The sequence below is a fragment of the Melospiza melodia genome, chromosome 3 (genome assembly GCF_035770615.1).
Source record: "Melospiza melodia melodia isolate bMelMel2 chromosome 3, bMelMel2.pri, whole genome shotgun sequence".
NCBI lineage: Eukaryota > Metazoa > Chordata > Aves > Passeriformes > Passerellidae > Melospiza > Melospiza melodia.
This window is the reverse complement of record NC_086196.1, coordinates 125,924,726-125,937,586: the sequence shown is the minus strand read 5'-3', so window position 1 is coordinate 125,937,586 and position 12,861 is coordinate 125,924,726. Positions and strand designations below refer to the sequence as shown.

General features: G+C 42.1%; 1 protein-coding gene across 1 annotated transcript in view; it reads right to left on the bottom strand.

The window, feature by feature from the left end:
- ANKRD6 (ankyrin repeat domain 6) overlaps positions 1–12,861 on the bottom strand; it is an 84,582-nt gene that overhangs the window by 14,401 nt on the left and 57,320 nt on the right. The window contains exons 5-7 of the mRNA XM_063153009.1: positions 10,665–10,763; positions 2,381–2,479; positions 1,779–1,877 (exon numbers count right to left, since the gene is read on the bottom strand). Of these exons, the coding sequence (XP_063009079.1) occupies positions 1,779–1,877; positions 2,381–2,479; positions 10,665–10,763 (297 nt within the window). The remainder of the gene's footprint in view (positions 1–1,778; positions 1,878–2,380; positions 2,480–10,664; positions 10,764–12,861) is intronic.

Genomic DNA, 12,861 nt, shown 5'->3' with positions numbered 1-12,861 from the left:
CTCCAGGGTGACTACTGTGCAGGAGAAATACAGCTACCCAAAACACAGTGTCAAATTCTTCCCATCTTCTGGTGCTTCACAGGTTTGGCAAATCTAGCAGCCCATATCTGTCCCATCCATCCAAAATCACACAATACCCAGGTGTAAGTGAACAGCCTGTGGGATGCTCCTGCCCATGGCACTCAACCCTGGCTGCCAGAAAAGCTGACAGAATGATAATGCCTTGTCATCAGTAACACAAAAAGCTGACAGAACAGAGAAACCATTTTGGGATTATGTGGACTTAAGCTCTTAATTTTTCTTGAAAACAAAGGTAAAAGCAGGTGCAAGCATGCATGATTCCCACATTTTTCAGCAGCTCCAGACAATATATCTTGTCCATTAAAAACCACCCAAAGAGTAAAATGCAAAGGGCAAGACATCAAATACTGCCTGAGCAGCTCCTGTGCTAGTCTTTAAGTTTGCCAGTCATATTTCAGCCATCAACCCTGCTGAGCTGTTTTGTGCACATACTTTCCCAGAGAGGTTGCCTCCAGCTGACAAACTGGATTGTAAGCTAAATCTTCTAATTCCCTGAGGCACCCAAGCATGCAGGATAACCAGACTTGGATCTCAAGCCCACACCTTTGTACAGAAGTGTATGCGTATACACAGACAGGCGTATCCAGGGACAGCAGCAAAATGGTTCACAAGCTTACAGTCAAGCATGAGAGAAGTTTTCTAAAATATCCTTGATACAAATCTAGGTGGACATTACAGCAAAAGTAATTGCAGTAAATAGAAATTGGTAGTTGAAGTAATACAAAAGAAGGAATACACATAAAATAATATCAAAGATGATGGAATTGCAGACCACAAAGTCACCCCAACTGTGCAAATATATGCTTCTATAGTGCCTATACACTCGTGCACATACAGAAACACTGTGCCCAAGCATCATGTCTTTTTACTCTAAACCTTAGGCTTTGACCAGCTGTCTCCTTTCTTTCCCAGCCCTGTTTCAGTTGTTGTTTTAGAGACACATTTACCAAAAATGCTCAGAGATCCCCTAAAGCACTCCCAAAGCCCTGTCACGCAGGGCACAGCTGTCCTAACCCTGACTCTACTCACACCGTGGGCTGCTACCACCATTTCCTGGACTATTCCATTAACTTCTGAATTACTGAATTGAAGTGCCCATCAGTTATAACAATTAGAGTGGAACTAAAACCCTTTACTTTGTTATTCTTTCCTCTAAATGGCTCTCAAGGTATTATAAATACCAAAAGGAACATAATCCAGGTTCATTACAAAATTCTGGGAAGAGACTATGCCAATATATTAGGAAAAACTTAGTAACAAAAGACACATTTTTTTTGTTTCCCCCTGTGGCTTACATTCCTTTGGCTATTTAATTTCTGAAAAAAACCAGGTTTTCAATACCTTTTTCTTATTAGTACAATTCATTTCCATTTTAAATCACACCAATCACAATGAATCTCCTCAGTATAAATTAGAGCACCATGGAGATTTCCACAGGAATGGCAGTGTTCCTCAGCTGTAATTAATGTATCATTCAACGCGTTATTGAGTTTCTCCTGCGTCAGCTGTCAAAATATGAATTTCCTAATGCCTGTGGATGAACCATCCAGGCATGATAAATGAAAAGAAAAAGAAGAAAAAAGTCCCACTAAGAGCTGACCCCCCACCTGCTGAGAAATGGCATGGCCAGAAATCCCCAGTTCTGAGAATCAGCCACCTTAGACCAGAACTGAAAGCTCCTCCTGCATGGGTCTCACCTTGTTCTTGGCAAGAACGTTGGCTCCTGCTTTAACAAGCACTTTGGCAGACTGACTGAATCCATGCCAACAAGCCTCATGAAGAGCAGTGTTCCCATCCTGAGGAGCACACACACAAGAGCAGAATGTTAGGGGCTGTATAACCAACCTACTCTCTTAAAAGTATTTTTGTTTCCTACTAACTTATTTTCTATCTTATTCTTATAAGAGGGTAAAAACATTGCTATTTGTCTGGAACTTGAAATTAGTTATATTTACTCCTAAATGAAACTTACAGTCTGGGATTCTCAAGTTTCTGGGATAATCATTGGAACTGTGCAGCCTTTTGCGTAGGGTGTAGTATGGCTGTACATTCCTTTAAGTCATCCCTTAATGAGCTGAGAACAGACTCTTAAACCAAAAACTATCAGCCTAATATAGAAGCATAACTAAACCAGTAATTTGTATTAAAGAGATGGTACAGGTTTTTTTTCCAATGTAATTGTTCCAATTACTCCTGAAGCATCAGACACTTACTAAGGAGTATGAACTTTTTCTCTGAGACCTTAACATTACTGACTGCCAAAGCTGCTATTCCACAGGGCTTTTGTTTTGTTTGTTACCTTGTCTTGTCTGTCCAAAGCACAGCCCTCTTGAATGAGAGCTGCTATTATATCAGTGTTCCCTACAACAGCAGCCCGGTGCAGTGCTGTCTGGTCACCCTGCAAAAAGAAGCACATTTGTAATTGGTACAATTCCCACCTCACTTTGACTTAATGCAAATGCAGACAACACACACAGGGGCTGGATCTTCAACACACATACATGATTAAATCCAAGCTGTCTTTGAAAACAGTCCCCCTAAACAACTACCATAGAAGTTTCCAAGATTAATGAAGTTATTGCAAGTATCAGAGCTACAAACCATTTACAGAAGTTTGCAAGTCATCACAATCCCATATACAGTGCTGAAGCATTCCAAAAACATGGCAGTGTCAGAAGGCAGTGAATTGAACACATTTGGCTCTACGTGTCTAACAGCCATCAGTGTCTGTAGGGAACTAAAGGGAATTACAGGCTGTCGTAATTCATCATCATGATCCTCCAGGACTTACACTAACTGGATAAGGCTCTCCTGCTCTGGCTCTGATTGCTCCATCAGTCCTGCTTAGGATAAGGAGCACGAGATGAGATTGGTCTCTTCAGCACCTCTGATGAATTTACCAATTACTGCAAAGAGTGGAGGCAACTTCACCATGAGAACCACAACTGCAGGACCATCCACGTGTTCCACTCAAGCAACTGAGCCATCCTGAAGTCCAAATGACTTTCCTTTCTCTTTGACTTGCCACGTAGCAGCAGCAAGCAAGTCTCCTACATCAGTTTATTTCCTTTAAGGTTTCCAAACGAAACTGTACTGATGTGGTCATCTTGTCTGACTGCCCATCTATCTCCTCTCTAACAACTGCTGAACCCATTTGCTGAGCTAGAGAGCCCAAGGTCAGTTTCCAGAATTCTTCTAGAAACTGAAGACTCGGGAAACTTAAACCACTGTCCCTGCCCATCAGGGATTATCTATGTTTTTATGTACATGTTGGTAGAACCTGATAAAAGAGAGGCAAAAGAGAAGGATTTGTGAAGCGTTGTGTAGGGATGTAAGACAGGGATCAGTGGGAAAATGAGCTGCAGTAGCTCCACTGCTGCCACAACAACTGGTCTTGGCTTTCCTTTGAAGTTGCTTTGAACCAGGAATGCCAAAGCACAGCCTGAATCCAGGAACAGAGACAGGCTTCAAAGCTGCACACAGACTTGTTTGGGATTAATAAACAGATTTGGAATCCAATCCATTTCTGCTTATCTAGGTGATGGTCACCACAAACACACACAGGGCAGAGATATGCCATGTGTCCTAAAAAAGCTTGCAGGAAATCAAGTCCTAAATAGACACAAAATTTCTCTGGTAAAATTCTTCATCAGATAATAGCATATTATATTAAATACTGAAATCAGAGGAATTTCTTTATTTTTTATTCTAGAGTGTCCAAGTCTTTAGATAACTGGCTTATTTGAACAATTTGTTCTCAAAGGCAATTAGCAGCTGACTTAAAAATTGCTCTTGGTGGGGTTCTTTTGTGCTAAAGACACCAAAATAGTTATTAATCTATTAAAAAAATGAGCATTGCCAACCACAACCTTTCAGTAATCCCTACCAGCAAATCATTAAATTGGCTTATAATAATGAAGTTGATTTTAAAAAATAGTGTTGAAGGTGCTTTTTAAAAGCCTCCTATCTATTTTTTGTTGTTGTTTCTAGAGGTTAGGTATTTTTACTTTTGTTCTTGTGACTGGAAATATATTTTAGAGGATTTCAGCAAAGGCAGTAAAGCTTCCAGGAAGCGGAAACAAAAAGAATTGGAAAATTGACAGCATGGCAAGTGCTCTGAACTTATGTATTTGTTCCAAATTCAAAGACAACCAAAATGTTATGGAAAATGTCCAAATTATACCATCTCACAAGTACAAATGTCAAATAGTTACTGGTTACTATGACTACATGGAAATTTGCTCACCAGCAAACTAAGGAAGAATTTTATATCTCATTTTTGATAATGGCACAGCTACCGTTACTGCAGTAGTGAGTCATGTGGGACAGTGCAAAAATCATTTTATCTGACTATCATGAAGTGGAAAGTAATCTGCCAACCCACCCTGCCAAGTGGTATTGATGCACCAGCAAATCCACAGAAGATATTATAAAACAGACCAAAACAAAAGGGCAACTGCCATTGCAGTGGATGGAATCTGAACAGTAAATGATTGGCTCCTGCTGCTTTACATTTGGGAAAATTACTGTGGAGAAGGCAAATTTGGGGCAGAAATGAATTGTACAGAATTTGGTTTGTAATTAAGGATCTTCCTATTGGGACAGTTTAAATCAAGGCTGCTCCTGTCCCCACATCACAGTAAGCGCAGTGAGGTCAAAGAACATTCAGCTTTTGGGGCTTTGTTTATATGACAGCTACTTCTAACAGCATCTCATTTAAATTAATTCATTTCAATTTTATACAAACATTTGTCTGTTTGGAAAGTGGGCTTCACACCTCACAGCTGCAAGACCAGGTCCCCCTTGGTAATCCCAACCCCTATGGTGGGGGGCCATACACTGGGGATGCAGAGCAGCACTGGGACAGCTTCAGCCATGCCTAAGCTTTGTCCCAAAATACATTCTGGTCCCTGAAACAGACGTAGGTGAAGGGACACAAGTTCTGCAAATGGCAGGCGCAAGTGCCTCCTGCCCAAGGTATGGGCTTTGGTTATGACACCTTCCCTACACGAGCAGCCAAGAGTAAGGTCCAACCCACACCCTGACTGGACAAAATGAGCACCTCATCCATGTAACAGGGAGTGTCAAAGGATAGCTCAAATCTTGTTTCACCAACTGAGGCACCTCCCAGTGAAGAGAGAGCACGTATCATTGTCCTGGTGAGGGTCTGTCCCTGCCAGCACCAGATCCCTCAGCCAGCAGGACAGGGCAGCACCTGGTCCACTGTTCCCTTACACCTCAGCACAAATAGTCACCTTAAAGTGCTGTGGAAGCTGAACCACCAGGTTGTGATGGCTTCTGTGTGACAGCCACTGAGCAACCCAGCCATGGAGAGCACAGCCATCCTATAAATAACAGTGCCTGCACCACTGCACTCTAACCTGCCTTCCCGTCCCATCAGCAGAGGAGCAAATCATCCCTGCCTTGCCTTTCACGGAGTCCAAGGAAACGGATGAGTTGTGGTTTTTTCACAGCATGAATTTTCAGGCAGTGTAATCACAGACTTGTGTACCTTTTATTAATTACTGAAATAAATGTCTCTGGAAGCACTCACTACAATTCTGTCTTTAGCAAAGCATTAGGGGTCTGTTCCAGAGGCTCAGAGAGCAATTACATCGGTAAATGCATATTAACCATCCAGACTATTATGTTGGGCACAATTTATGATTCTGTTTCCAAGAGATTTATGCCTTAGGAACAGACTGCAGATCAGTAGCAATGAAGAGAGACAATTCCAGAGCCGTGTCACAGAAACATGACCTTGACAGAAACAACAGTCTGCCCAAATGCAGATGTGGGCCCAAAGCCAAAAAGCCTTAAGTGAGGCTACTCAGAAGTAAGGCACTAAGGTCTATACTGGTGAATCTTAAACCCCCTTCCTCAGACTCTGCCTAGCCCTGAAGGCAGCTCAAACTCGGGGAATTCTACTCCAAGATGTCCATGCCCTGGACATGTCAGCTTGCAAGGTAGGTACAGGGCACTGCATCAGGGTGGCACAGCACACCCTGGCCCTGCACAGCCCCACTGCAGGCAGCTCCCCTCCTCTCTCTGGCCCTGTGAGAGCTCTTGCCACACACCTGATGGAAGCAGATCCAGGCATGTTGCAGGTACAGACACCACCCTTCAAAATAAAGCCAGTGAAGGAAGTGGCCACTGGTTTTTCCACAGTAGCCCAGAGATAGCAGTGCTCAGTCATTTTGTCTTGCCCAGGCAGCACTGCAGTGTTGAAAGTTCTCCAGTTTTAGGAAAAAATCTTGGTATTCATTGGGATAGTAAGAGGCTGACACTTGGAGGCTGGGATAGAAATCTGCATGCACTGATGCAGAGGATGCAGAACTGCACATCTGAGAGCTCTACCTGTAACAGGGTTCCTGCACAGCAGCAGGTACATTTCAAGAGGGGGGAACCAGGCTCTTTACAGAGGGCTTAAACACCTGCTTTCAGGAGAGGCTTACAGGCTGGGAGTCCTGAAGAAAGGCAGACACCTAAATCTTGATTTTTCCTCATGGACTCTGGCATTACCCTTTCTTCAGCACTGTTCTGTTGGCATTTGCTCAGTGTACTGATGTTTGCAACTATTTCCCTGAGCTTCCTCATGTGCTATCCTAAAACAGTGGATGTAACCACTGGGACCAGACACTTGGAAATAGGGCAGGTATCTATTTACATCTGAAGTTTACCCCAAGGGAACTAAACAACAAAGTGACTTCCAATACAGTCTCAGGTAGACTTCTGACAGCTCTCCTGAATTACTGGAGTCTCTCTTACAGACTCTACAGACCCAAATAAGTGAGATTTGGTTTACATTAGTTTGTAGTAAACATTAATTTTTCCTTTCTCTGATTTAAAAAAACCCAAACTATAACCACATTTTTTCCTGCCCATTCCTGTTCTCCAGAGCATCCAACAGTTGTACAATCTCCTTTAAAGCCCTTCTCCCATGTGACACTTTGCCTCCTCACTTCTATGCTTGCAGAAATCAACAGACTATCTGGCTGCTGGAGAATTGCACCAAAATCACAGAAACATAGAATGGTTTGGGTTGGAAGGGACCCTAAATATCACCTGGTTCCAACTCCCTTCCCATAAGCAGGGACACCTTCATCTAGACCAGGTTGCCCCATCCAGCCTGGCCTTGTACACTTCCAGTAATAGAGTATCCACAACTTTGGCCAACCAAAAAATAAACAACCAAAACAACCAGAAAAAACTCATGGCTTCAATCCCTGATACAAAGTGCTGAACAGCACTTGTAAGGTCATATAATATAAAATCAAGTCACTACATTCACAGTAGAAGAATCAAAATATTCTAAAGTTAAAATATAACCAAGTGTTAAATACTCGCAGGAGCCTACAAGCATATGTGGATATCCTGAAGCAGCTGTACACAAAGGGAACTGAATATGCTCTCAGGTTTCTCAGTGTCTCTGTGCTGCTCTCCTCTTTTGCTACAGAGAGGCAGTCGTGATACGCAGTTAAGAACAACTTCATTCTTGCACAATAAATGATGATGCATGACCAGCAGAAGTGATCAAGGCATGAAAAATAATCATGAACAAAACAAATTACAGCCTAAATGAAATGGGACCACAGGAATAAGCCACTTTGCACATTCCCATTCAGCTAGAAATTATTATGAACCCTGGGCTATTGTTCCATTTGAAACTAATTTTCTGCTTCTTAAACTGGAGCTTCCAGAAGGGAAGTTTCGGGGCCTTTGCCCTTTGTTTTAACTGAGCTTGCTTTCCCAGCTATTCTCAAGGGTGCAGGCAGGGCAGGAGAGGATGCAGAGCAGAGAGCACCAAGCAGCCATGCAGCGCAGAGGGAGCTCAGCCTGCACCGGGGCTCGCAGCATGCACCGCAGCCGGGCAGGCGCAGCGCAGGGGGGATGCACAAGAGCTCTAACCTCCTTCTCTCTTTCTGATCTTCTAGGTTCCTTCCTAGCCCTTCTCTTCTGGTTTCTCTTATTTTTTTCATCCTTGATTTCCTTCACCGGGACAATTTTCTCCTGTACTATTCCTGAGGCGTGTGCTGTATGGACACTCATGGACCACTCAGAGATGGCACTGGGATCCCAGTAGGAGCTGGCAGCATTGGCAGGGAGAAGGAAGGAGTCAGCTCCTGGAGTGGCATATTCTACAGAGCTGGACTCCACCGGCTGAAATTCATAATAATCCCACTCCAGGCCACTGGAGGTCATTCTTCAACTAATTCTTAAGGCTCTTACCGTGTTTAGGGAATATATCTGTAGAACATGAAAGGGAGCATTTTAATCTCTCCGAAACAATTAGCAGCTTTTAAGTTTCTGCTTATCATCTGGCAAATTAAAACTTGTTCTTGAATTTGATTAAAACTCAAAAATTAAGTGTTTCGGTTTCTCTTGTTATTTTGAAAAATAAAATGTAGGTCATAATTTTGGATTTTTTTGTGCCATCACAACAATGCCATAGACCAAAATAAACAAAATAATCTGCATTTCAATTAAACACAATACTCCCCACTCTTACAGGTGTTTTCATATCTGAACCTAAATCCACATTCCTGGAAAACAGCAAGGAAACATACAGATGTTAATCAACACTTGAGACTAAGATGCCTTCACTGCCACATAAGCACACAGTAAAAGTGACTGAAGGCATAATCAAGAGATTGCAACTAAAAGACACTACAAACATTCTGTGGGGCATAAACTGTAAAAATTAGTTATACAAGGAGAAGCCATAAGCTGAGAACCTTCTTGAAGACCTATGTAAAAGGAAAGCAGAAATATTTTAGTTAATACCTATTGCAAGCAAAAATCTTCATTTGGAGTTTTAGACTTCCTCCTTCTACAAGACAAATCCAAACACACCCTTTGAAATTCAGAAATGCCTGAGGCTCTCCTCAATCCCAACCAAATTACTACTACACCTGAATACAGAGGTACACATCAAAATATATTTTAAAGAAACAGTATCTATGAATCCAGTATGCAGCTACTCTGCCCATATTAATCACCACATGTAGAAGCAGTATCCAATTGTGAACAAAGCCCCTAAGCTCATAAGACAGTAAGTCATCTATGAGCTGAGTATTTCTACAAGTGCAGGACGCTCCACTGAACTGAAATGATGCTAAACACTGATTTACTGTTTTTCTAACATGGCTATCACATGTACATATAAACAGCATAGACTTTATTCCTAGATGATTAAAACAAACGAACCAGACTTATTCCAAAAACAGTTTCCACAGAAACTCAATTTGACCAAATCAGTGGAATCTCTTGCTTTCTTAAAGCATCACTTTTCTCAGGAAAACTGGCTGTAGTTGTAAAGTGTCTGCAATTTTGTCTTAAATACCTAATGAACCATTTCTGGTGGGAGAAGTGAAAAAGCATACCCAGGACACATCTGAATAAACTGATTCTCCCATTGCACTTGCAAATCTGCTCCATTTCAGATGGGCACAGGGAAAGAATAAAGAACACAGGGAGCAAATTTTCTTCCTAGAAAAACAAGTTTCCCTGCAGAAAGCTGGCCACATCAGTACCCCAGTCCCAAGCTCGTCAGGCAGACTGCTCACGTCTCCCAGGCAATCAGCTACTCAGCAGCAGAAAAAGAAACCAATTTTCCAGATGCTACAGACTTTTAACTCTCTAGATGCAAACAAATGCCCAAAGGTATTTTTAAAAGGCACCTAGACATTTCCTGTGTCCTTCTACCAGTCATATAGGTGGCTCTACTAACACCTTTGGGCCTCTATGGCCTTTGAAGGCTCTCCACCTTGTGTATTTCAGGGAGAAAAAGGCAACCCTACCACCAACTTATTCCAGCATGCCATCAGAAGTCAGCAATTAATTTTAAGAAATCATGGTTATTCAACTGCTACTGCACACTTCAGCATATACCTTTTTTCAGCAGTGAGGGTACTAAAACCACATAACCTGTCACTCCAAAGTGCCTTAAAGCCCAGTCCTAGATTAGAACTACTCTTACAGAAACCCAAGAAATTCCAGCAACTTACGTGTTTTACCAAATGAACACAAACTACCATGTGCTAAATTCAAAGCTGGCTGTTGTGCTGATGCCTCAGCACACACCACCTCAGAGATGTGAGCACCCCCACATGGAACACGGTGCCATCATCGCCATGGTCTCCCCATGGCACAGCACTGTGCTGTGGGCAGCTGCTCTGGATGCTGAGGGATGTGCCTGCTCAAAAAGCATCTCTCACTCCAGGCAAACCCAAAAATTGGTTGTGTCCCCTACCTGATGTCCTCCAGCGGGTTCCCACAATGAACTCCTAGAGCATTTTTAACCAGAAGCAGCAGATGATGACTCTCACACAGCCTGGCACAAGCAGCGCTCTTATAAAGCTCTGCAGCTTGAATGAGAGCACTGAGCTATTCACTGAAAACCACCACATTTTACATTGTTTCCCATGCTCTTTTGCATCTCTAATAGAGGTTACGTCTCCGAATTGGAAAATAGAGACAGATTTTGTTTCCATTTAATCCCACTTCAAAGAAGTCAGTGTCTACTGTTATTTGTAAATCACCTTTTCCCCTCCACCCCAAGTTAGAAGGTTGTGTCTACTTACATCATCCTGAATATTCAGATCACAACCTGCCTTCAACAAAACCTGGACAACGTGGAGATGACCTTTGTAGGCAGCAAGATGCAGGGGGGTCCGGCCATGCTACGAATAAGAAGAAAATAATAATACCTTAAGATTAATCTTTTGGCATGGTAGTTTAGAATAGTTTTATCTCCTTTTCATCATTCTTCTCTTTGTACCTCACTGTCTGAAACCTGCAGTTGTAGCAACTGACATGTATTAGTGTGACCTTGGTTTTGTGAAAGCTGAAAACATCTCCTCCACCTTCTGCAACATTTCAATTTATGTTGAAATGTTGACACTCTACAAAAGGGATACTATATTCACATAAGGGTCCTTCCTTACAAATTCAGATCTGGCTCTGTGTCCATGCCTAAGCAGAATTCACGACCCTCTTGTTTTTGTCCCTCTGGAGCATGAAACTATCAACTGCTTTCACCTTCCCTCTGTACAGCTAAGTTGCACTAACTGGCTAATTCATATATTGTAATGGGTGCTGTCTTTGCAACAGAGATAAGAATTACTGAGCTGTTGCACATGACAGATGCTCCCCTGAAAATGAATGGAAGGCAGGTAGTCACTCCAAGTGACTTTGTGTGTATGACAATCAATTTACAAAAGATCTGCCAGGTTTTTTTAGACAATACTTATTTTTATCTCTCTCTCAGTAAAATCTCAAAGTGAGTGAAACACCTGAAGATCTGTGAAACAACAACACTAAAACTGTTCACTGCAGATTATTTAATGGCAGTAAAGGAAACAGGATTCCAGCAATTGCTAAATTCACAAAGTGTCTTCCCAAAGAATGCTGGTTTCTCCACTAGGCATTTTGTGAGGGTCACATTAAAAGTCACATGACTCTTCACCTGTATTTATTATAAATCTTCACTACTGGTGCTGTTGTCAATTTTTCCACCCAATGATTTATCCTGCAAAGGAGCATAAACAGCCCTGACACATCAACCACAGAAGGGGCAAACACTTCAAGAGCTGTCTGACTATTGGCCTGAAATACACAGAAAGCAACCACTGGCTCTCCGAGGTTTTAAGCAACTTCTTCACAAAGAAAACTACTTCAAGTATGTAATAAACCAAGCTCAAGACGAGATTGTTTTCATACAGCAAACGCCACACCCACATACCTGGTAAAGCCTTGTTAACTTGGCCTTTTCAGAGAAAAAGGAAAAACACTGTGTGCCATTACTGATTAGTTGTGCTGTGCTTCAGAAACACTAAGTGTTGATCAATTGTCCAACATTGTTGACTTAGAGGGGCAGATCTGAGGACAAAATCCTCACTCACACTATGGCACATGGATCTCTCAAAACCTGAATGTTGTCCCCTGCTGGCAGCAGCAGTTCATTCCCATGACAGAAATTTCCATTCTTGCCCTGCTAAAGGTGTAGGAAGGGCTCATTTTTGTTGTCATCACTGCCCCTGGGCACCATCCAGCCTGGGTGCCTCTGGCTCTATCTGGCCACAGGTCCCTAAAATCCTGTCCCTTTATTGAAGGGCATTGAGCTGCACTGACCACACTTTCTTCTCTATCAGCCTGGAGGAAAGCCAGGGGTATGTTGTTGTTCCAGCTAACACAATAGCAGGAGGCATAAAATGCCCAGGCAATAGAGGGATAAAAAGATAAAAAGAAAGGGGGGAAAAAAGAATAAAATAAAATTTTTGTAAAATACTAAATTGAAAAACCATTCCCAACAATGAACAGTATGTTTGGATTATGAATATTATGAATCAGCACATTCAGATTTACGGGAACTAACTTTCTACATTCCTTAATGACAATAAGTAAATCACCTAATCCAGGCATCCATCTCACTTCCTGGAAGGTTATTAATACACCATGAAAACAATTTATAGCAATCTGTGCATGGAGAAGGAAAAATCCCAAACAAACCCACCTTGAAGCCAGCTCATGTGCTTTAAAAAGAAACTATTAACAACATGAATGCATATTCCAGCAGGGAAACGTTCTGATAAGACAACCAGCTCTAACCACCACAAAAATGCTGACATGCAGTTAAAGGTACTGTGTTAAAAGCAAGCTATGAAAGCAGAATAGGAGTTTATTTGAATACAAGGGACATATTTTCCTCACCAAGCACACCTTTCTGGGCAACTGCCACATGAACGATGCCTGCTGGCATGGTTGAACTGGAAGACTACA